General features: G+C 41.4%; 1 protein-coding gene and 1 pseudogene across 1 annotated transcript; one reads left to right on the forward strand and one right to left on the reverse strand.

Annotated features, from left to right (window-relative positions):
* Window positions 1–1,705: 1,705 nt before the first annotated feature.
* On the reverse strand, window positions 1,706–9,118 carry PTGDR (prostaglandin D2 receptor). The gene is given in 3 exon segments (XM_068527714.1): window positions 1,706–1,802; window positions 8,075–8,118; window positions 8,120–9,118. Coding segments are annotated over 3 exon segments (1,140 nt in total).
* Window positions 9,117–25,557, forward strand: part of LOC137758570 (NADH dehydrogenase [ubiquinone] 1 beta subcomplex subunit 8, mitochondrial pseudogene) — a 29,806-nt pseudogene continuing 13,365 nt past the window's right edge.

Raw genomic sequence — 25,557 nt, forward strand, 5'->3', positions numbered from 1 at the left:
CAAACGAGAGTTAAACTTGAAAAGAAGTGCATTTTTCATCACATCATAGTCTCAGATTATAATTCCTGTATTCCTAATTTGGCCATTTCACAGTTTTGCTACACACAAAAATTACACACATATTTCCAGGTTAATACCACCTCTGCGATAAACCAGAGGTGAAAAAATGGGGCTGCTGCTAAGCCGAAAATAAGGCAAATACTCTGATCTTTGGAAGGGATGGCTGAATGGGGGTCTCAGGCTCTTCAGATGCAGCCGGCTCTCCAGCTCAGAGTCTGAGTGTGTCAGGTACCCCACAGATGCTGAAACCCCTCTGACGCCCCCATGAAAAAACTTTCATCTTTTACCCAAGGTGAAAGTTCTTCCCTGCAGGCTGGGTCTACAGTCTCTTGCTTAGTTTAACAGCTGCAGCTGTATTTTCCCCACTTTTCCCTTTTGGTCATAGTGTTGCTAACCTTTGTAAACATTATGTACAATTAAAGTGCTTGGTGGTGCTCCAACTGAGCCATATTCTGCTCCAGATTGAAAGCGTATCTCTCAGGAACCTCAATAAGGTCTTACTGTCTCCACCAAGGGCAGAATATGGCTTTAACATGTAGATGTTAAGGTCATTGCCACTGCTCTCAGCTGACTGAGTCACGGGTGAGTTTGTCCCTGTGCTGAATGCCCGGCTGTGACACAGCCATGTTTAGTAAACATGCTCTCTGGGAAGTCATACATCCCTGTCTTCCAAAGACCATAAATCCCTCCCCACCAAAGAATCCATTATTTTGATAAACCTACAAGATGGAGGTTCCAAAAACTGAAACAACATTTTGTAGCCCACTCCAAATTTTCATGCCTACTGACACCCCTACCTCAACACACAAGAAACTGGACTTCAAAGGGTAAAGAGAATTTTTTCTTCTCTAGGGTGTAGACCATAGTCACATCTTGCCTTTCGTTTACTTATTTACAGCTTCGCCTCTTCACACAAGGTGGTGAGCGTTTTCCCAGCGGGTGGCTGGGGAAGGACCCTCCAAACACCTCACCTAGTTATATTTTCTACCACCCTTTTCAGAGGAGCATCTATAATTCAGGCTATACTTGTATCAGTTGGCAAAGGAAAGAATCAAAGAGGGGCAATTGTGATGCAAAATAAACAAATCAGGTTCCACTAGAAATAAAGAGGGTAAGAAAATTTAAGAACACTGATCACATAATTGTAAACTGTGTTGTTTCTACTGAATTTAAACAAAGACCCAGAGGTCTCAAGACTGCCTTTAAAAATTAGGGACACCAAGTACAAATGTTGGAACAATTACTATCATTGCTTTAAGACTTTTAACATTGTTTACAATATATGAAACTGTAGTTGCTATTGAAAAACCCCACTGAACCGGTTCATGAACATAGAGTGACAACACATTATTAAGATCGATCGAATAGTTTTGAAAATACATTTAGATGTTTTGTTATGGGACATAGCTTTTAAGGATATAACTTGTAAGATTTTTTTGATCATGGTTCTTTGCCAGAAAATGTGATATATTCCTGAGTTTACCAGAGAGGTTAACACACTGTCATAGGCTGGATTCCATGTTAGTTCCGCAAGAATTGCTTTGCCAGTTTCTATACATAAGAGGCCTTATGAAAATCTTGTGAAAAAACATCCGAAATACCGATGTTCTGAAAATGATGAAAAGCCAAGGGTCCACAATGGAGATCACAGAGAGAAAGCGTAAGGCTCTGAGGTCTTCAATTTCTTCAGCAGTTCCATTTTTCTCGTGAACAGCTTTAAACGCTCCATAGTAAGCACGATACTGTTTAAAGAAAAACATTCAATTAGGAGAGCGGAAGGTCGATGGCCGCAACAAATTCACTTACTTCACTTAGGAAACATTACTTTTCCGTAAGAGTATGGCAGCTTGGCTTGGAGTATTCATTTGGGTAAATTTATAAGCAGCTAAGGCCACCACGGCGGATGGGTGCAAGTGAGAAGCCAGGGAGGTGCAGGGCCGACCTGGGAGGCTCAGTGGAAGCCAGGGCCTCCTGGGAGCCCCTGGCTAAGTCCCTGGAGCTGGTCCACCTGCGGTGAGTGTGGCAGGGCTGGAGTTGCCCGCTCCCTGCCTGGCGGTGTAGAGGAAGAGCTGAAGTGGGACAAATCTAGTCTACTGAGTCGTTTACAGAGTCACCTCACTCCCGTCGATACTGATTCTCTTCCCTTTTTCCTCTGCCTCCTTCCTATCCTCGATTCTTGGTTAGCCCAGAAATAAGTCACACTTGTGAAATATCACATGTGTGGAGACACCAATGAAACAGAAACTTGTTTTTTCTTTCTCTGAATTTTTCTTTTTATTGAAGTATAGCTGATTTGCAATGTTTTAGGCATACAGCATATATATGTATATGTATATACATATAAATGTATATATTTTTTCTTTTTCAGATTCTTTTCCAATATAGGTTATTACAAGATATACCGTTCCCTGTGCTATACAGTAGGCCCTTGTCTATCTATTTTATATATAGCGGTGTGTATCTGTTAATCCCAAATCCCTTATTTATCCCTGCCCCCGATTTCTCCTTTGATAGCCATAAGTTTGTTTTCTATGTCTGTGAGTCCATCTGAAACAGAAACGTTTAATCATCGTGAAGAGGCAGGACATATTCCAGTGGAAAGACAGGACACGACTTGTGTAAACTACTCATTTTTAGCACAGATGCTTATCATTCTGTGGTTGTCATCCTCTTTTCAGACTAGGAAGAAAAAAGAAAGATACACAGAGCGATAAGCCTCCTTACCTGTGCCCAGCCACTCCTGTATTGTCTTGCTCTTCCTTGAGCTCTCTGGCCTCTTGGGGGCCCTGCAAACTGCCTCACCCCTTTCCTGCCATTCAGCCGACACTGCTGTCTAGACCAGCTCTACAACTGTCTCCCACTCGGTTGGAGGCCAGCCACTTTTTCTCCGTGCTCTTACATCGCCCATGCTCATTGAGATTCTAAATCCATAATGGGACAAAATGGACTCTAATGGACCAGAAAATATGCGAACTCAACATTAATGGGAGGGGATATGAATAAGTACACCGACCAGACCCATTCAACGCAATCAGGGATATGAGAAGATGTATGTTCCCATAAGTGTTTCCTTACCTTTTTATTCTCTTTACTGTAGGCTCAGATATGCCCATCTAGTACACTTAGGAAGACAAGAGTTTATCTGGAAGCCCTCTCCCATCATCACTGCTTAATAACACTAAGAGTAATAAAAATGGCTAATGTCCACACAGAGCTTCGTATTCTCAGGCACCATTCCGTTTTACTTTTAAAAGTTTGTTTCATCCTTATGAAAGTCCTGTGAAGTAAGTGTGTTCATTATCTCCATTTTACAGATGTGGAAATTGATTACATGCCCAAATCCTACCTTCTTTCCAGGTTGACCTAAAATATTACCCCCATCACGAAGCCTCTGGTGATGGTTAAGGTGGTGGTTAAGCTCATCAGCTTTAGAGTCCGACCATCCAGGTTAGATAGAATCGCCTCACTGGCTGTGTTACTTCAGGCAAGTTACTCTGTTTCCTCATCTATACAATGGGGATAAGTGCACCTATCTTTCAGGATTGTTATGAAATTTGCATGAGATAGTATGAGTACAACCTTGGGAACATGTCCTTGCATTAATAATAATTCAATAATTAGCTAGTATTATTATTTTATCAATTAGGAGTCAATCCCTTTCCTTTTCTAACTCCTTTCTGGCCCTAGTCACTCCCTCTCACCCCCAGTATTATAGCTCTGTGGGCAGATGTGATGTTTTTCTCATTTTATATCCCCACAATGAATTACAGTGACTGGAATGTTGTAGGTTCCAGATCTGAGATGAATGAATAAGTGGATGACAACAAGCTACACACTTGAGTTGATTGAAAAAGCAAACACTTTATATGACTTTAATCTTTATATTTGCTCCTTTCTCCTCAAAGTGGAGTGCAGCAAGATATAATTCTTACTATTTGAGAATGCTTGATTAGTTGGGATCTGGGTAACTGAATGCTGTTTATATAATTAAGACAACTTTTATTTCTGTACACTATTTATCCATATCAATTCTATTGCATATTATTAGGTTATTTGTACTTTCAAGTCACTTGACTTGTATTAGAAATGTAATATTCTACAAATGGCCTTTTAATTTTATTTATTTTTTGAGTTTACTAAAAATATGACAAATTTATTCCCTCGTGACAGTGATCAAAGTACATATTCTATTAATTCTCACAAGATATCCGTTTGAACACAATCTAGACTTCCGAAAAATCCTCTCATGATCAATGGTATTCCCTAGAAGATACCTTATAAACTGCTCCTCTGACAGAGGGCTTGAGTACGGAATACCCTCAGAATACACAACTGGCTTGTTCAACGCACGCAGGGCATTACACAAAGAGAACTGGTGTGAGAAGAGCGCCCTCTGTTGAAATTAGGGGTCCACAAAAAAATGTTGCTGTTGCCTGTTCTCTGGCGACAGCTTGACTGGACATCCCTGCTTAGGACAGCAACGTTGATTCCAACGCCCTCTCCCATTCAGTTCATCCATCACCACACCCTAGACCTCACCCTCTGCTCTAGCGCTTTAAATCCACTTCTGACCCTTTTCCCTGGGCCAGTCTCTTGCTACCATCCCTTACACAACTTGTAACAGCCTCCTTTGGACGGAGGATCCCACCCTTCTTTCTGCTCAACAGAAGGAAACACACACACACACACACACACTCACACAGAGTTATCTCAATGCATGCAGGAGGTCCTCTAACCACTTCTCTGACTCCATGGATTCTAATATATGCGATTACACAAGCTTGTGCACACCTTTACCTGGCTTCTAAACCTGTCAACTACTACGTTGAATCTATACGTGAAAACCCTCTTTCAGCCATTCCTGCTCCCCGACCAACCTCCAAAACACTGTGGTTTTCTAAGGTAAAAATAATTTTGATGAAAATACTTTGTATACGTTAAAGAACATGCTGCAAACTGCCGCTAAAGCTCCTCCCATATTCTCTATACTTTCTTTTTACCGTATCAAATTGGAAATTTGAGAATTCAATCTAAACATCTTGCTCTAATCCAGCATTATAACAAAGTTAATTAAAAAATCATATTCCAACAAACTTTTCACCGGCTTAATGAAATACAATATTTATGTGATGAGCAAGATTTTTTTTTTAAGTTTAGCCACCTTCACATACAGCCTTATTTTTTCCAATCACTAAATCCTTTCCTTAGAAAAGTGATTTTCAAAGAATGGGGGTCTTTAATACTCTTTCAGTGTGTCTATGTGGTCAAAACTATTTTCATAAAAAGATGTTACTTGTCTTTTTTCACTTTCATCCTCTCATAAGTGTACAGTGAGTTTCGCAGAAGCTGCCTGATGTGTAATGAATGACATCATCACTCCCATGGCTAATGGAATATGTGCTGTGTACTCTTGCATTTTCTAGACCTTTCTAAGGTAATAGGGTATACATATGTGCATTTTCAGAGACTGTTCTCAGTGCTTCTGTGCTCTTAACATGCTTTTTCCCATGTTACCTGCTAATATTCCTACACTTCATTATCATTCATTAAATAATTTTGAAATCTCAAACTTCTCTTTCACCTATGCAAAAACACAAGCAATAAGTACATTGTAACTTGTTTTACAATAATATTTATAATTTTTCTTATTTTTAATTTCTAATATTGTAAATACTAATAGATATAATCCACATAAATAAAAGATCTTTGGGTTCTTAATAATTTTTAAGAGTGAAAAGGGGGTCCTTAGACTAGAACAAGTTTGAGAACCACTGCCTTAAAATATTATACTATCTTCGGAGATCATATTTCTTAATTAATTTTCTATGTCTAGCAGGCAATTATAATAAATGGATGTTATAATTAGTGATAATAATTAGTAATAATAATTTTTGAGGCCACCAGGCACCTGGTTAGTGTGTATGTATGTGTGTCTATATATATATATATATATATATATATATATATATATATATATATATATATATATACACATATATATATGTATATATAACACTTCAAATCTTCATAACTATCTTACAGAGCAAGAATAGTTATCCTCATCACAGATGAGGAAACTGAGGTTAGAAAGGATAAGTAAGCACTTTTATAGTTAGTAAGTGATGAGATCTGATTCAAACCCATGCTAAAGCCCTTATCCTTTCTAGAAATGATACTTCCTGTGAAGAATGCTGTCCGCATTGCATGTCTTTGAAACTTTACAAGTTTTTTAGAAAATCGTTCTCAAATCCATTCCTCACAAGCCCCTATGAGTTATTCAAATCGCCTTAGACACTCGGCAAATGCAATGTTCTTTCCAATGTATTATGCTTTCTGCATTATTCTTACTAAAACATTCAAACGCAGGACATAATGTCCAGGCATTTGGCTAATTTCTGCTTTTATCACAGCACAGGTAAGTAAGACTCTTATTTTAGAGCAAGGGTCTGAAAACATATTCTGTAAAGGGCCGAAGAGCAAACATTTTAGGTTTTATGAGCCAAGAGGCAAATAGTGAATATTTAGTAGGTACTTATTAACAAGAGAGAAAACACATTTCTACAATTTTAATTGATGAAATTAAAAATGTAATAATAATAGTAATAATAATTGAGTACAATTTTTGGTAATACATGTCTATTAAGGAGAAGTGTGAGTCTTTTTCTTGGAATCATATTTGACTTAGTTGGGGTTCAGAGTTCATGTGCCCTATCATCAAATTTATGGCAAATGTTTATTCATAAAAACTATTCTTAACTCCAGGGCTGCACTAAAACAGTAGGCAGGACGTATTTGGCCTGTGGGCTGTGATTGCTAAGGCTTGCTTTAGAGTGTGGTTCTCAAAATGTGATCCCCACATCAGCTGGTGAAGAAGAGGCTGCTGAATTCTTCAAAAATGTCTGCATCAGAAACTCTGGAGAATGGGGCCCAGCCAGCTCTGTTTTTAAAAGCACTGCTGATGAGTCTGAGCGTGCTAAAGTTTGAAAACCACTGCCAAATATCTATACCTATATCTCTATCTCTCTGTTTATATAGATATAGATTTATTTATTTATCTTGGGGAGTTCTGATCCTAACCCAGAGAGCTCTTTGCCCAACACATTAAGGCCTTCATTTAAGGGAAAAATCACACTATATTTAACTTTCATCCACCCTTTAAAGTAATGTCCAAAACTGCTACATTGCCATGAGAAACTTAACTTTCTTATTCACATAAGTCTCAGGACTCCAGTGACCTGGACTTGGCAACGAATTTATTTAAATGTTGTTCACGTTGAACAAGTACACTGTGGGGTCTGGAGAGGGAGAGGAGCAAGGCTGAAAAAGTTCTCTCAAGCCTCAGCCACTCCTAGGTGTCTTGGCCGGGGTCACAAGAGGAAATACCTGCAAAACGACGAAGTAATTCAATCTGCACCACCACCCCCATTAGTGATTGAAACCCAAGATAATGGCTTTCAGGTCACCTCGCTTGCAAAGATAGAAACAAAACCTGTCGAGACAGGTTATCAGAACGACACCACCAGCGGAAACGTTCCTACACATCTGCTAATCCAAATCCTCTCCGCCTCTGCCGCCACCATCCCCCGCAGCTGCAGCACCAGAAACGGCATCCGCCACTCCTCAAAGTTTACGCACGAGTTAACAAAAACCTAAGCCTATGCTTTCAGTCACTCACATATGCAAATCACTTTGGCAGGAGCACACCTTCCCTTATTCCCTTTCCACGCCAACACCGGGGAGAACCCCCAGATGCCATTTGCCCATTTCTGATGCCACTAAAATCATGGGCAGGTGTAACGAAATAAAACCTCGCGTAGCCATCGAGAAGTGGTAAAGGACTCGTATTGCCAAGGAGGAACCAAGGTCTGCTCCTCAAAGTCCTGAGGTGCATAAATAACCCCGAGATCCTCCCAGAGGAAAGCAGGGAGGAGGGGGTTCTGCTAACTGGAGAGGTTCTGCGGGGCTAAGGGGACACCATCCGGCTCCGGCTTTCCCTACCTTTCTTGGGCTTTACCTGTTTTGGCTCAACAAATTGGGTTCTATCTCCTGGGGGCCGTGAGAGGGAACCTGATCCGGGGAATGCAGCAACAAACCCTCCTGGCTCAGGGCGCAGCTCCTCTTGCACCGCGTCCAATGCGCTCCACCCTTCCCTCCCGGCAGCTGCGGCCCGACGCGCTTCAGTCTCCCGCAGCCTTAGCGCCAAGCGACTCACAATTAAAGGCAGGGAGCACATGGTGAAGAGCACAGTCATGAGGGCTAACAGCAGGAGGTGATCCAGCTCCTCCAGGGGCGGCGGGGTCTCTTCCCTCTCGCCGGCGGCCAGCTCCGCTCGTTCCCTGGGGCCAGAGCGCGGGAGCCGCCGCAGCCGCAGGTGCATCGCGTAGAGGTTGCGCATGGCGCTCAGGTTGCACAGCACGATGGCGAGGACCAGCAGCAGCATGAGGCTGGCGTAGAGCACTGAGTAGCTCAGCACCGACAGCGAGCGCCCCTCGTGGACCATTTGGATGAAGCACCAGGTGCCGGGGCAGTACTGCACGAACTTCCCGAAGCCCGCGAAGGGCAGCGAGCAGAAAGCGAGGCAGAAGGCGCCCACGACAGGCGCCACCAGTGCTCCCCGGCGCGGCGTGATGTACCGTCGGTAGAAGAAGGGATGCCCCAGGGAGAGCCAGCACTCCAGGGCCATGGCCAGCAGCTGCAGCGTCGAGGCAAGCCCGAAGAAGGACATGAAGAAGGCGAAGGCTTGGCACAGCGAGCTGCCGGATGCGGGCACCAGGCCCCTCAGGCTCTGGTTCTGCGCGTAGGCGTACAGCACGAAGGGGCTCACGAGGGACTTGCCCAGCAGGTCGGTGACCGTCAGGCCGCACACCAGCACGTAGAAGACGGAGGGCGGCGGGCGCGGCGAGCGCCGCGGGCACGACCGCAGCCCCGAGCGCGCCAGCAGCCCCAGGGCTAGCAGGTTGCCCAGGAGGCCCGTGCTGAAGAGCACCCCGCCCATCGTCGCTGAGTTTCCCTTCTCCACCCACGTGGTGTTGCAGCAGCGGTAGAACAGCGGCCTCATGGCGGGAGGCGCGGCGAGCCGGAGCGGAGGCTGCGGGAGGGCTGGGGCCACGGCGTCTGGGTGCAGAGGAGGCCCCCCGGGCGCCCCGCGCGCGGCTCCGCCGGAGAGGCTGCGCCGCCAAGGAAGCTCCGCGGATGGCGGTGTGTTCCCCACCGCACGCGCCTCTTAACTCTCGGGTCACACCCCGCCCCTCGGGGCGGGACGCACGGCCGGCTGCGCACCCCGCGCTGGCTTCGCAGAGACCCCCAGCAGCCGAGTGAAAAGCTCCGCCCCGACGCGCCGGGTCCTGAGGAGAGACAGATCCTCAAGCCCAGAGTCGGAAGCAGGGAGGGAGGAAGGGAGGAAGGAGACTCCCAGCATCCAAGACCAGTCCTTCCTGCGAGGCAAGAGAACTACTGAAATGGAGGGGAAATTAAGCCACAGCCACTGGGAGGAGAGGGGCCCGAGGAGGAGGTGGTGGCGTGGTGGGACTCTGGTAGTGGCCGAGAAGAACTCTGAAGTTGAGCGCGGCTGGGAGGCTGAGAAAGCGCTACCACTAGTTTTCGCATTAGTGCTTTAAGGAGGGGAAAAGGTAACCAACCTTCGCATAACACCTAAGCCTTAGCTCCATTCTCTTCTAGATCCTGAAACAGGAACGATGAGCTTCATTGCCTAGGTGAGGAAACTGAGATCTTGGACGGTTAAATCATCTCCCAAGGTGACAGAGCTGGTACTTGAGCTGGACCTGGAACCCGGATCTTCTATTTATAGAGTCCATCTGTCTTGCTTCCGTGGCTTCTCCTCTCAAGATTCCAGGCAAGTGGCTCCAGGGAAAACCAACAGGAGATGTTGGGTAGCATGAATCACGGTGGCTGTGTAGACATGGTGGGAGGAGGATGGTTAAGAGTGCTGATGATATCAGACCCGGGTTTAAGTCCTGGTTCTGTTACTCACTGTGTGACCCTGAGAGACTTGCTTAACCTCGCAAGAAGTAACATCTAACCAGCTTGTTTGGCTCTTTTGAAACATAGGGATAACACGTGTGAAGTGCAAACACATAGGAAGCGCTAAGTACATACAGTTGTCAGGATTCTCCCATGTTTTAGGAAGGCTGTTTTAGTAGCTAATGTTTAACTGCAATTTTGAGCATGGATTTTGAAACCAGAAAATAGGAGACTTAGTTTGGAGCTTTTTCACTCTGGTTTGTGACGACTAGAAAACATTTCTGCCCTTCTGGCCTTTCACTTGGCTGCATGATAGAGTGGAGGGAGTTAATTGTGCTTAGCGTGACTTATTTCTTTAATTAACACTTGATACCCTGGGAAAGAAACTGGCTTGAGTGTGGAATTTCAGGGGGATGACCAGGACCCTATTACATAAGCAGGTAGATTATGCCTTGGCTTGAAGAAGCTCATTTTGTGGCTCAGTGCCTGTTCTGATGGACAGACGACTCAGGGAGAGAGTAAGACCGGGCTTTAGGTGTAAAAGCCTAAAGGGTAGCCGGAGAGGCTGCTTTCAGATTGAAAGCCTGGCCAGTAATTCAGGTCTTGGGGTGGAGACAAAAGAGTCCAAGCTTTGGTATTAGATCTTTCTGAATTCCACCACTAGCTGTGACCCGAGGGTTAGTTTACTTAATCTCTCTGAGTTCGTTTCCTTATAAATAGGATATGGGACTTATGCTGACCTTGTAGGGTTATTGTGAAGCTGAGAAAACATAAGGCTTTTGCCATAGAGTAATAAAAATAGTGAGAGCTAACATTTATAAGCCCCTATTTATATATGCTGAACACTGTCTAATCCTTTCACATCTATTGACTCAATTAATAGAAGGTCTTCCGAGGGCTTAGTTCCCTTCTCCCTCTCATTCCCACCACCTCTTATTTCCACCTCCAGCCCCTAACGAATAATGCTGGACTTAGAGGAGCTCCATTTGAGTTGATGAAGAGGAAGAAGTAGCAGGCCTGATAACCAAAGGGCACAAAAATCTGATGAATGTGAGGTCTCCTCTCTAGACAGACAGCCACACATATGCACAATTTATACCAATTTCAGTGTGTTCACAGTTTCCTGAAGTCTCGCTATGCTGCCTGGAGGAGGCCCAATAGACTCTAGGTTAAGAATCTTCCTCTAATGACGTTGTATCGGGATGTTCTCTGAAGTGTACTGACTCCCATTTTTTGCAGTCTTATTTTTCTGTTCCAGCTGTCTTGACCTTCATACCCCTTCCAAGAATGTACACAACTTTTTAGAAACAACTCTCAAATGGGACTGAAGGGGCAGCTGTCGATCCTTGACATGGTCTATATATGTCATGCTTCAAGGCTGATGGCTTTGAACAGATACAATTCAGGAAACCACATGCTTCCTCCTGGCCAATGTAGCTAGCCTTTACCATGGGGTTTCCAGCTGCTTTCCTGCCTGTTTGCTCTGGTTCACCCTGCCCTATTCTCATGGTTAACTTTGGAGTCTCCTGTCCCTCCGCCTAAGAAATCTTATTGTACAACTTCACTGTTCAGCCCAGAAAAGTATCATTTTTCATACATCAAGTATTTTTTGAGCTCTTACTTTGTGCCAGGCATGGGAGTGAGGTGTGTGGGCCTTGAGGAACTTACAGCAAAGAAGGGAAGGCAAATGTCATGTCATGTGACTTTTATATGGTTATACACTTTTATATCAGTTTTCATAGTAACAAGACTAAGGTTCCCCCCCATTCCCCCTAGAGGGAAACTTCTAATGAAAATATCTTGGGCCCAGTTACATAGTAAAGTTATCTTCATTATCTGTAGGTTGCTTAATTGGGTTATAAGACAAATCTTCTGGAAAAATATATATGGTATAATGTGAACAGACACATCTAAATATATAATTATATTATGATTTTGTAAATATAAAAACCATATATGCTCATGGAAAAGAACTAGAAGTTGACATAGGCAAATAAAACATTAACTTAAACTTGAGAACGGATGGTTGAAAAATTTCTCCTTGGATTTGTGATATTTTCAGTCTGGTATCTGTAATAACTATCTACAAATATTTTAAACAGAAAACAAGTGTATGCTCACGGCCAGATTTTAGGAAGGGGAGAGTAGGAAAAAGAATAGGATTTCCTGGATCCATACTGACTGTTCTTATCCATCCCTCACTCCTAAGCAATATTTTGGGCTAGGGATTGTGAAGAGCAGAGAATAGAGAGGAGGAAAGCTAAAAAGTAAAGAACAAACTTAGCTACCAATTTTGGAGCATCTGCTGTGTGCTAGCAGCCGTGCTAGATACTCTTCACATGCAGGGGGTGAGGTGGTGGTACAGCAGTGTGGTGGTGATGGGAAGGGTCTTTGCGGTCGTACTGTGTGAATTCAGATCTCAGCTTTGCCCCCTTGCTAGCTCTGTACCCTTGAGCAACTTTCTAACCTTTCTAAACCTGTTTCCTTGTCTGTGGAAATGGAGGGAGGAAGAGTACTTATACTGAACTCATATGGTAGTTATGTGCCTTAAATAGAAAATAATCTTCATGGAGCAATCATTCTCAACCTTGGCTGTACTTTATTTATTTATTCATTTATCTATTATTTTTTAATTGAAGTATAGTTGATTTACAATGTTTCAGGTATACAGCAAAGTGATTCCATTTATAGTTTTATATATATATATATATATATATATATATTTCAGATTCTTTTCCATTATAGGTTATTACAAGATATCGAATGTAGTTTCCTGTGTTATACAATAGGTCCTTGTTGTTTATCTGTTTTATACATAGTAGTGTGTATCTGTTAATCCCAAATTCCTAATTTATCCCTCCTTCACCTCCCCTTTTTAACCATAAGTTTGTTTTCTATGTCTGTGAGTCTATTTCTGTTTTGTAAATATAAGTTCATTTGTATCAGTTTTTTTAGATTCCACATATAAGTGATATCATATAATATTTGTCTTTCTCTGTCTAACTTACTTCACTTAGTATGGTAATCTCTAGGTCCATCCATGTTGCTGCAAATGGCATTATTTCATTCTTTTTTAGGTCTGAGTAATATTCCATTGTATATATATATCACATCTTCTTTACCTATTCATCCGTCAGTGGACACTTAGGTTGCTTCCATGTCTTGGCTATTGTATATAGTGCTGCTATGAATATTGGGGTGCATGTGTCTTTCCGAATTAAGAGTTATCATCTTTTCTGGATATATGCCCAGGAGTGGGATTGCTGGATCATATCTACTTTCAGTTTTTTAAGGAGCCCCCATACTGTTTTCCATAGTGGCTGCAATCCTTGGCTGCACTTTAGAATCACTTAGAAAGCTGTAAACATTTCTGATGATTCGACACCTTAAACCAATTATATCAGACTCTCTGGGAGCTCCCTCCAGGCTTCACTCCACTGTGCAGTTACAGTAAGAACCACTGGACTGGAATTTAAGCTTAGTGCTGTGACTTGCTCTGCATGGCTCTGTCAGTGATGTCAATGTTTTTATTCCTGCCAGTAGCACGCGAGAAGTCTTCTTTCTTTTTCTCCCATTTTTCAGACAAGGAAAATGAGACTCAGGTTAATAACTTCTCCAAGTTTACATAATTAGTAAATGATGAGGCTAGAATGGCATCCAGATCTTTTGGATTCCCCAGGCCTCTGCTTTGGAGGAAGAGAAGAGCAGAGAAGACAAGAGGGTGGGAGACAAAGGAAGGACCCTGCAGTTTCCTTTATTTGCTCAGAGGTGGGGAGGCAGAACTCCCCCAGGGTCAGACAGCATGCCAGTTGCCTACATTTCTGCTGGTTGCATATGTCATGTGGCCAAGTCTGCACAAACATCATATTAGCATCTGTTGGCTAAAGTTTGCAGGTGGTTTAGTAAACTCTTCATTTTGTCCCATTCTGATTTCTGCTTTTTGGGTTCCCCAAACTCTTGTCCAGCAAGACAAGAGCACAGAGTTTCATTTTGATATCTTTTGCTGCCAAAGGTAGCAGGTAATTAAATCCTCCAGAGATTCTGGGGAGTGGGTGTGTCCTGGCCGACCTCAGCGTCCACATATAAATCAGGATCAGGATCTCTGTATGCTTGGATCTTGGAGAAAACGTATTCTCAGTTATAGCTTGGCTGTAGTTTAAACCCTAAAGATCAGAATGAATTTTTGAAAATGCCTTTGGGTGATGACCTGGGAATAAATAAATGGTGGAATAATACATTTGTCAACCCAATTATAGGTTTGACGGTTCACTGATTACTGAGATTTTCTAGCAGTTTGCTTGTGGTTCTAAGGGATGTTGTTGGCAGGTGTGGCTGGTTTCTTCCCTGTGAAGCAGACTCTGAGCTGGAGGCTAGTGTGTAGGATATTTATTAGGGAGTGCTTTGGCGATTAACACCTGTGAAAGGGAAGGAACAGAGGCAGGATTGGGCAGAGGGTGAAGTCAGGCTGTGATAGAGTTTCAGTAAAAGGCCTGAACCAACCCGACTGGTAGCTCAGAAGCTGAAAGGGGTCTTCGGAGTTGCCCCGAGCTGGGGGTGAGGGCCTTGTCACCTTGGGTGGGCCAGGCACTGGGGGCCCAGGGAAGGGCACATGACCTTGAGTGCAGCAATTCTTTTGAGACAAGGCAACAGCTAGAGGGGGCTGATAGTGAGGACTGTGTGCCAGTAGCCAGAGGAGTAAGCCCTTTAGTCTGGAGGGGGATCTGGGTGGTGCATCCAGCATCCACTACCAGGATGGTACTGGTGGGCATCTCAGCTGAGACCCAGAGGTAGTGGGCCCTTAAGCTCCACCTACACTTACCTCAGGTTTAAAGAAGCCTCCCTAAACCCCTTTTTGGTGACCTCAGGCAAGTTAGGCCAACGCCTAGGTCACAGCATTCCGATGCTGTTTTTTTGTTCATACCTTTTTTTAATCTTGCTTTCCTCAGCATAGTCTTGGATTTTTATTTCAACAGTCTTCTTCAGCTTCTCCCCAGAAGTTCCTCACCCTCATCCCTGAACCTAAGAAGCCCACTTTCTTGGGCTCGCTGAAAGCCCCATCACATTTAATGTATTATATTGTGTTGTGTGTTTGCACGTTGGGGTGTGAATCTCTCAAGGGCAGAGGCTGTGTCTTATTTAACTTTCTCCCCCAGGTCCCAGCACATGCTGCTAGGCACATGGTAGGCTCTCCATAAATATTTACTAAATGAACGAATAGCCATGATACTATTTTTCCTTTTCCTGAAAGACTCTATCCTGAGTCAGAAACAATTTTGATCTCTCATTCTAAGAAGCTAAGATATTCTTCTGTGTTCAACTGCCAGGCAGAAAGCCCAGGTCAAACAAATTTAAGCTGTATGCTAATGTAAGTCTGGGTGTCAAAATTATTTTGTATACCTGTATGTGGCTCTGGAAGAAATGGAGACTGGCTTTTGAAATCACTTGTTCCTCTGTGTCTGTGCTAATTTGTATGAAAGATGAGTTATTTGAAATAACACACATTCTTAGCACGAGAGCATTGAGAACAAACGATTGAAAAGTTGGAAACTTCCAACTTTAACAATGAATTACTATTATTACTGTTAATAAGGTTGGAGAGAGAGGAGGAAAATTTATGTGGTTCAAACATTCTGTGATCACCTTGCACTTCAATACAGATAAATGTATTCCTATTAGAGAATAATCTGAGCTGAACGAAGGATAATTTACAGGCAGGCCATTTTTAACCGCTGGTCAAGAGTAGACAGTAAATGTCATCTGTCAGTAACCATGGTAAGGAAATGCTGGGGAAGACTGATTTACAGTCTACAGAGAGAATTAAACTAACAAGGGTGTCATTAATCTGGGCAGTAAGACGGTGTGATCCCCGTGTATCTTATGAACTTCATCGATACTTTTTTTGTACTTGGCAAAAAAGCATTATTGTTGACAACAACCAACATGACTCACATTTTGCAATTGTGGCTTTCTTGGGGGATTTAAAGTACAAACTCATAGTACATCTTATCTCACCTATTTCTTTATCTCAGTATTTTTCAAACTTCACTTTCCACAGCTATAAAGGTGAACAAGTCTAATTGTGATTAGAAATGGTTCTTATTAAGGCAGAATGCAAATTAATTCATGCTTTGTGACAACAACAATAAGAGAAAAAAATGTTAAGAGTAATAAACTTGTTATGGCAGACAGTAAAGAAGAAATGCTCATCTTTGGCTTAAAGGATTGAACGAGTAAGATTTTCTGCCCTAGAATGTACCCAGTCAGGGTGCAGTGACTACGGCTTGTTTCATTCATGCCTGATGGTTGGGTTAGGGCCGAATCTATTACTGAATGGCTTAACTGTAACGGTAGGCCAGAGACTAGCTAGTTGCCCACTAAATCCATTTCCTCCTCTTGGGCAGTCACACATACTACATTTTCTTGCCTCCTCTGCAGTTATGTCTCATCATATAGCTGAGTTCTGGCCTCCTAAATGCTATCCTTCATCTTCTTTCTCCATCTACTAGCTGAATGTAGAGGACTTTGAGGTCCTAGAAAAAGTTGAACCAATACGTAGAAGGGACCTGGGTCCCAGAATGACCATGTAGGAGTTTTTCTGCTGGCTAGGAACATACATTTTGAGTATTATGTGAGCAAGAAAGTACTATTGTCTAAGCTGATGAGAATTTAGAATTTATCTTTTACAGCAGCTGACATTAACCTAATGAATTCAAGCATGTAAGCTTATGTTTCCTAAGGCCATCTCTACTACAAGAAAGGCTGGGAAATTTTGTCCTTTAGTTGGACATGTTACCACTTCAAATAAAATTGAAGTTGTGTTGGTAAGGAAAAGGGGAGAATGGGATATTTGGTGGTCAACCAACAGTCTCTGCCATGGTATGTAATAGTTCACATATTGCAGAGTGAACGAGGAAAATGAAGACTAAGAAAAGATCATTGAATTTGGCAAGTAGGAAGTCACTGATGACCTTCAAGAGCCCAGAGTGAGCAATTATCAGATTGTAGAAGATGAAGGAGTGCATGGGTCATGAGTCATTGGAGCCAGCAATTCGTTTTGGCTGTGAAAGGAAAGAAAGAAATTAAAAGAGGCAGAGGGGAAAACAAAGCCTTTTTCAAGCTGGGGGAAAATTGTTCCTATTTTGAGAGCTGACAAAGGAGAGAGTAAAGCTGCTGGAGAAGAGGAGATGATTGAGGGAGCAAGACTCAAAGATACTGGGATGGGAAATAGAGGTGAAGAAGTGAGCCCTAGAAAGATAAGATCTTCTCCCATGATGGGAGTTAAGAATCTGAAGGTGGTGTATATGGAGACAGAGATATTTTGAGATGAAAAGTAGGGTACAAGATAGAGCTGACCCCAGAGAGCCTCATTCATTCATTCACCAAATATCACTGGAAATAAAGCTGTGAACATGAAAGATATGGTCCCTGCCTACATGGAATGAGAATAGATGACCAATGAGCAAAAACTTACAATTAAATAAGAAGAGTGAGGTGAGGAGTTTGTCTGGAAAGTAAGGAATGTCAGGGGTATGAGGAATTTGGAGAAGGATGGAGGAACCAATGTTGGGAAGGCCCTAAAGCACCACTAGGAGGTGATGGGGTGGTGGTCATGGTGATGGTGGTTGACAGACAAGAGTGAGAGCACAGCTGAAATTAGCATGAATTCATGGTGGGTCCTTTAGCACAGTTCTTTACTTTCTCAGCGTTCACACTCTGTGACCCCAAGGCAGGAAAGCAGAGGAAACACATGGGTCAGTCCAGGGAGTATTCTGTCTCCAATGTTAAGTGTAGTAAATTTTGGAATAATGGTCCAAATAAGTGAAAATTCTATACAATAACCTAGTTAAAAGCCATTAGTTTTATTATTTTTTTATAAGTTAAAGAGAAAAAAAACACTAGTAAGGATAAATTACACTTTAGAATTTAGTAAACATTAATTTTTATCATACATGAGTTAATTTGAGCACAACTTAAAAGTCCATTAAAGAATTCTTAGCTCCTTGAGCTTGGTTTGGAAAAAGTTAATGATTTTAAATTGAATTCCCACTAATTGCTGTAGTAGAGATGAACTGTTCACTATACCAGTTTCCTCTTTTCCCCAGGCACACAGCTAAATGACATTTCCCAGCCTCCCTTAAATTTGGATGTGGCTGGTGGCTGAGTTCTGGCCCATGAAGTGGAGGTGGAAGTGATGTACGCTACTTGCAGATTCAGCCTATGAAAACTTAGCCATCCATGATCCTCCAGTTACTTTCTTCTTTTGCCTACTGGCTGAATGCAGAACATCCAGTGGAGGACTCTGAGGCCCAGGGGTTAAAGGAGCCAGGGCTCCTGAATTCCACATGGAAGGCTGCCCGCTGAAAACCCAACTGAACTGTAAATGTGCAAAGTAAACCACTGTGTCAGGCCTGTGAGATTCTGAGGCTTGTTGGTGATAGCACCTAGCTTCATCTAACTAATAAAATTATCAATCAGATGAGAAGTTGGATTACTTAATAATAATGCAGTTTTGTAGTCTGAAATACAGTCATCCCTAGATATCCATGGGGGATTGTTTCCAGGACCACTGCAGATACCAAAATTTGAGGATGCTCAAGTCCCTTATATAAAATGGCACATTACTTGCATATAACCTATGTACACCCTCCTTCATATTTTAAATCATCTCTAGATATCTAATAATACCTGATACAAATGTAAATGCTATATAACTAGTTGTAAATACAGTGTAAATGCTATCTAAATAGTTGTTTGTACATGACAAATTCAAGTTTTGCTTTTTGGAACTTTCTGGGAAAAAATTTGTTTTTTCCAAATACTTTCGATCATGGTTGGTTGAATTCACAGATGGGGAACCTGCAGATACAAAGGGCCAACTGTATAGCAATCCCTTCCCAACCTCCGATTTCTTTACATGAAATTTTAGTACAATTTACTTAATATCTGTCCTAAAATTATGAAAATGTTGGATAATGTATATGTGGATTTCAAGTCACTAATATTGAAGATGAATAGAAATATTGCTAAGAATAAAGGGAGGTGAAGTATCTGGCAAAGGCTGGGAAGAGGCCTTTGGAATGCAGCCATGGGAAAGTAAAAGAATCTCAAGCAAAGCCCTCCTGGGTCTTGCACCTGCATTCCTGACACCACAGTGGAGCGACAGCTGAGCTGCCTGAGCAGCAGTGTGCTGATGCATGCTGGAAGGAAGTTTTCAGGGGAGTGCTAAGTTTTTAAAATCCTAGGAACAGGGAAAGGAGTTTGAGAAATACTCCTGGGTGCCAACCTGGAATTCTATACCCAGTGAAAATATTCCCGAAATCAGAGACAAAACAAAGACATTTCTCAACAAAGAAAATCTAATTCATTGCCAGAGGACTCACTCTAAAAGAAGTAATAACGAGAATTCTTCAGGCATAAGGAAAGTGATCACAGACAGAAAAAACAGAAATGCAGGAAAGAAAGAGTAAACACTTGGGTAAATCTAAATAAATACACACTATACAAAACAACAATTGTAATGCCTTCTGTAGTTTAAATACATATAGAACTAAATGCATGACAACAATAGCACAAAAGGCATGGGGATAAATGGAGTTAAAATGTTTTAAGGTTTTAGCATCATCTAGGAAGTGGTAAAAGTATTAATATACACTATACAATAATAAGTCAATAATGCATGTCATACTTTCTAGAGTAACAGCTAAATAATAGTAAAAGAATATATAATTAATAAAGAAGAAAATGCAATAACAAAATATTCATCTATTTCAAAAGAAGGGAAAAGAGAAGAAAAAATATAAAATATGAAACCAAATAGATGGTAGATACAAATTCAAATATACCATCAATAATATTAAATGTAAGTGAACCAAAGTCATTACAGACTTTTAATTTTGAAAAAAATTAAGCTGCTTCTCACTGAATAGAAGCACACAGTACATAGTAGGTACAGTGGAACTAAGCAAATTAGGAATTTATTTGTGCATCATTTACAATGAATTTAAAAGTAAAATTTTTTTTGGAAACTACAGATAAATCAATCATCTCTTCTGCCTCTTGTTTTTCCAAATTAGGTCTTTCATGTTTTGAAACATCAACTGGCAGTGAAGAGATAGAATGAATGAGAGGACACTACACCAAAAAAGGGAAAGGACTTACATACAACTCTTTAAAAAATTGACTTCTGTAGCTTTTGTAAAAGGCTGGTGCTTAAATATTGAATAAAAACCAGGTAACTAATATTTTCAAGATATTGAAAAAAAAGAAATTAGAAGTTAGCACATCAATTCACATCAGTTAAATGAACATTATTAGTAAGGCTTTTGAATGTAGGTTCTGGGACTCATGGCTAGACAGAGACCATTTGGGAGCAATCTTCACTGCAAGTTTCTCAAACTTGGACTCCTATTCATATGCCCAAAGATTAACAAGCTTGTAAGAACTTTTAATTTTACATTTTTATTTAAATAATTTAAAACATTTATATAAATCTATTCTGGCTAGTCAGTGTGACCTAGTACTGTTCCAATATGTTTCTGTTCATAATCACATGGTCCCAAGGCCTTATGATGTCATGGCACAGTGTAAAAGAAATGTTTCACACTTGTTCCAATAAAGAAAAGCTGTGGAAGCATCCCTCTACCACATGGCACATAGTGATATAGGCCCACAGAATCCAATAGAACCTTCAAGGCAATAGTCAATTCCATATTCATATTTTGAACAGATGTTTTTTGTACACTAGATCTTGCATACCAACTTTGCAAATTCAATCAGCAGTAAATGCAGTAGTAAAAACCCAATGAAGACTTCTCTGTTCAATTTGTATTTTAGGGTACACAAAAAAATGAGCCATCAAAATAATAGATCTGTGGCTTAAAATGAGTTCACTGTAAAAAGGAAAAAACAACAACAACAAAAAGTACTGAAATAAAAGGTAATCACCTTTAAAAAAAAAAAGAAAAAACAAAACATAATGATGATAATGGTTCATCACCTTGAAAGCAAAGTTGTAGGGAGCTATAGCTGGACTCCCTTCTCTATGGTCCATACGAGAGCTAGGCAACAACCGTAAGAACGTCCCAAGCAAGCAACCACAAGCATTCATGCCTAGAGTATCTGGACTCAAGGGAATCCTTGATGTTCTAGGGAAGATCAAGATCAGCTGACGGGAGTATGCCCAGACTCTTTGGGTCCTTAGGAGATTGAAGAAGGGTGAAACCTTGTTAACCCTGAGAGGTCAAGGAAACCAAGAAACAAAAATGTTTCCTCCTGGGAGCTGCTTTCTATAGAACAGCAGCAAACTATTTAAGGCATGTAGGTAAACTGAGTCTCTATGACCAACTCCAAGAAAAAGAACAATAAACCTAAAGAGCCAAACTTTCAAGGAGAGGAAGAACAAGTAAAACAGGCTCTAACACACCAGAGACACAGACGGGGAATGGTGATAACAAAAATAATAACAGCACTTCAGGCGATTTGGGTATAGCTCAGAAAAGATTTTCTGAAATTAAAAACATGAGTGTCAAACAAACACAACTTAGTTGGTGAAATGAAAGAGAAGTTGCTTGCTTTTGAGACAGAGATGCTTTCTTTGCCTATCTGGTTGTTTATTCAAAAGTTCAGATCCTTTTGTGTGTTATGGTTGGAATTGATCACAGCCTCTTTCTGGACCCCATCATGGCCTGAGAGATTTGGTTTTGGACTCTAACAGTTCTCTATGTCGACTCAGGTATATGTTTCAAACTTCTTTTGCTGTTGCTAGGATTTAAAAAAACTTGGCACTCCCCTGAAAACTTCCTTCCAGCATGCATCAGCACACTGCTGCTTAGGCAGCTCAGCTGTCTCTCCAATGTGGTGTCAGAAATGCAGGTGCAAGACCCAGGAGGGCTTTGCTTGAGGTTCTTTTACTTTCCCATGGCTGCATTCCAAAGGCCTCTTCCTATGCTCTGCCAGATACTTTACCTCCCTTTTCTCTTTACAACTTTTCCACTAATATTAATAGTCCTTAATATTGGTAATTTGCAATCTACATATATTGACCCAAAATTTTAGAGTTCTAGAACTTATGTTTGTGATTTTTATACATTCCAGTCCTTTTGTGAAGTTCTCTATCCTATCATGTATTTTACTGAACATTTTAATCACAGTTACTTTAAAGTCCATGGCAGATCATTCTAATATCTGAGTCATCTGTAAGTACATTTCTATGGTCCTCTTTTTCTCTTGGTCCTGACAATTTTTTATTAAATGCTGAGCATTGTGTAAAAATACTGTAGAAGCTTTAATGAAGTTATCTTTCTCCAGGGAGGGTTCACCTATCTTTTAGAGGATAATTAGAACGAGGGCAAATTACCTTAATCCATCAGGGACTGAGCTGATTTGAGGCTGGGTTGAAGTCTTTTTGAAGCAACCTTGGCTGAGGGAGTGAGTGGGGTCTGAAATCTAGCCTGTAACTCTGCTCCCTAAGCCATGATTCCTATTGTGCTCTACCTCTGCCCAAAAAACCATGATCTTTTCAGTTCATACAAAGGTATGCATATGGGCTAAGTAGTTGCCCATTTTCAGCTGTTCTCATTACTGTCGCTTTTAGGGAAAATGGGAATGTAAACGAGTAGGTCTCTTATGGCAACCTCAGTTATGGTTATGGTCTTCCAAAACTTGTAGTTCTGAAATTCCAAGAAACTTATAAGGCAAATTAACTGAAAAGAGAAGCACCAGTCCATTAAAAAAAACATGAAAGTGGCGTTGTGATGCATCAAGTCTGCACTTTTATAATAATTTTGTAAAACAAAACAAAAACATTGTCCTGGGATGTTTAGATGTCTAATTAATTCAGAGCAGTACGGAGTGGCAAGTATCAAGACAAAGGGGCCAGGATACAGAATAGATGCTTTCTGAAGAGTGATAGGCAAATTTTCTCTAAAATCCCACAGGTATGTTCAGTGGACGTTTATAAACCTTCTTGGTTTCAAGATGATGGGAGCAAAGAGAGTAGCAGACCTAGTAAATACTTAAAACTTCTGCCAAAGCTAGAAACCAGGCTGCCTTATCTAATATGGTGCTTTCAGCCTGGCCCACAATAGACATACGATTGTTCAAATGACTTCTTTCCTTATTTAAATCACTTTATTTATGGACATTTGGGCCCCCAAATCAAAGATATTATTTAGAAGTAATTCTTGCAGTATGTTTTTTTTTAAACATCTTTATTGAAGTATAATTGCCTTACAATGGTGTGTTAGCTTCTGCTTTATAACAAAGTGAATCAGGTATACATATACAATATGTTCCCATATCTCTTCCCTCTTGCATCTCCCTCCCTCCCACCCTCCCCATCCCACCCCTCTAGGTGGTCACAAAGCACCGAGCTGATCTCCCTGTGCTATGCGGCTGCTTCCCACTAGCAATCTATTTTACATTTGGTAGTGTATATATGTCCATGACACTCTCTCACCCTGTCACATCTCACCCCTCCCCCTCCCCATATCCTCAAGTCCATTCTCTAGTAGGTCTGTGTCTTTATTCCCATCTTGCCACTAGGTTCTTCATGGCCTTTTTTTTTTTTTTTTTCGTTAGATTCCATATATATGTGTTAGCATACTGTATTTGTTTTTCTCTTTCTGACTTACTTCACTCTGTATGACAGACTCTAACTCCATCCACCTCATTACAAATACCTCCATTTCATTTCTTTTTATGGCCGAGTAATATTCCATTGTATACATGTGCCACATCTTCTTTATCCATTCATCTGTCGATGGACATTTAGGTTGCTTCCATGTCCTGGCTATTGTAAATAGAGCTGCAATGAACATTTTGGTACATGACTCTTTTTGAACTATGGTTTTCTCAGGGTATATGCCCAGTAGTGGGATTGCTGGGTCATATGGTAGTTCTATTTGTAGTTTTTTAAGGAACCTCCATACTGTTCTCCATAGTGGCTGTATCAATTTACATTCCCACCAACAGCTGCAGTATGTTTTGACTAAAGGAAGCACCACTTGATTTCACCCCAAACAACTTTGCAATTATATAATATTTTCCATGAGTTAGTAAATTAGGGTAGGTGACATGAAGCAGAAACAGAAAGGTGCTGTAGCCTCTATTGCGTTTTTCAGTTGTTTATTTTCAGGAGATATTTATTGGTAGCTTCTAGCATGTATACTTGCACATTGATGCAAGTTCATACCAGTAATTTATGAATTTCCAATTAGACATACCTAAATATGAAAGAAGTCTGCAAAAAAAGTCTCTTTCATGATTTTTCCTTCTTCCTTAATGTATGTGGTTGTATGCTATCCAGAGGTCTTGTCCTGTGCCCTGCGCTATTTCATCTGGATATTCCCCTGATGACTAAGTCACTGTAAGTGGGAATACTCGTTCGCATTAGGCCTCTTCCGTTCTTCTATTCTTTCCTGTTCCCAACTGTGACCTGTAGGTCTGGCATCTGAAATGGGAAAGGAAAAGCCCTAAGGGCAGCCAACATGACTCTCCAACTGTTCTATCTAAAGTATAGTTTATGGTAAAAGCTACACCCTTAATCCTTTAGGGCCCAAGATTTTAGAAATTCAGAAGACATTTTTCCTCAGAACTATAAGCTCTAACACACTTTCAAAATCCTCAGTAGAAACCAAAAGCCAGGCGTTACTTTCTTTGTTTCCTGGCTCTCCTTGTTACATCTCTTCCCTAAGGCAAAGATAGAAAGCCCTGTCTGTTTGTTCTGGGGGATGGGCCAGAAGTACAAGACTTCAGAAGACCTTTGATACCACATTAGGTGTCATAACAATTACAAATATTTTTACAACTAATACCCTTCATAATCTGACCAGGCCTACTTTTTTTTTTTTAAACCTTATCACTTATTCCCTGCCTTCCCTTACCCTGCCATCCCCACCCCAGCCTGCCTGCTCCCTCACCATGTACCCTCTGGTCCAGCTGTATAGGACAGCTTTTCATTTCCTGAGCATGCTATGCACTTTCATACCTGTATTCTTTGCTCATGCTGACTCTGCCTAGAGTGTTCTTTCACCCTCTTACTCTCTCCACTGCTGAAAGCTTACTTATTCTTTAAGGTTCAGCTGATATATGACTTCCTTGGGGAAGTCTTCTGGCCTGTGCCTCATCCTGGATTCTTCCTCTATGCTTTGCCAGCAGGTAGTTCCTACTGTTAAAAAAAAGGTATGTATCAGATTATTTATGGCCAGCCCAACAACTGTGGGATGGGTCTCCCCCATAGAAGTGAGCCCCTAGAGAGATGGAACATTGTTCTGGGCCTCTTTGAACCCCTAGTGCATAGCATAGTGCCCAGCACATGGAGAGCATTCTATAAACAGAGAATACTTAAATTAAAGAATGAGTGGGAAAAAAGGAACAAATTTAGATAAGGGGATGGTAACAATGGATTTGATTTTAGATACATTAAATTTGAGGATACCAGTGGGACATCCAGGTAAAGATTCTCCATCGTCTAAGTTATCGCTGATATCCCTCCAGGATTCATAGTGGCTGCTACAT

The sequence above is a fragment of the Eschrichtius robustus genome, chromosome 1, assembly GCF_028021215.1.
Source record: "Eschrichtius robustus isolate mEscRob2 chromosome 1, mEscRob2.pri, whole genome shotgun sequence".
Lineage (NCBI taxonomy): Eukaryota > Metazoa > Chordata > Mammalia > Artiodactyla > Eschrichtiidae > Eschrichtius > Eschrichtius robustus.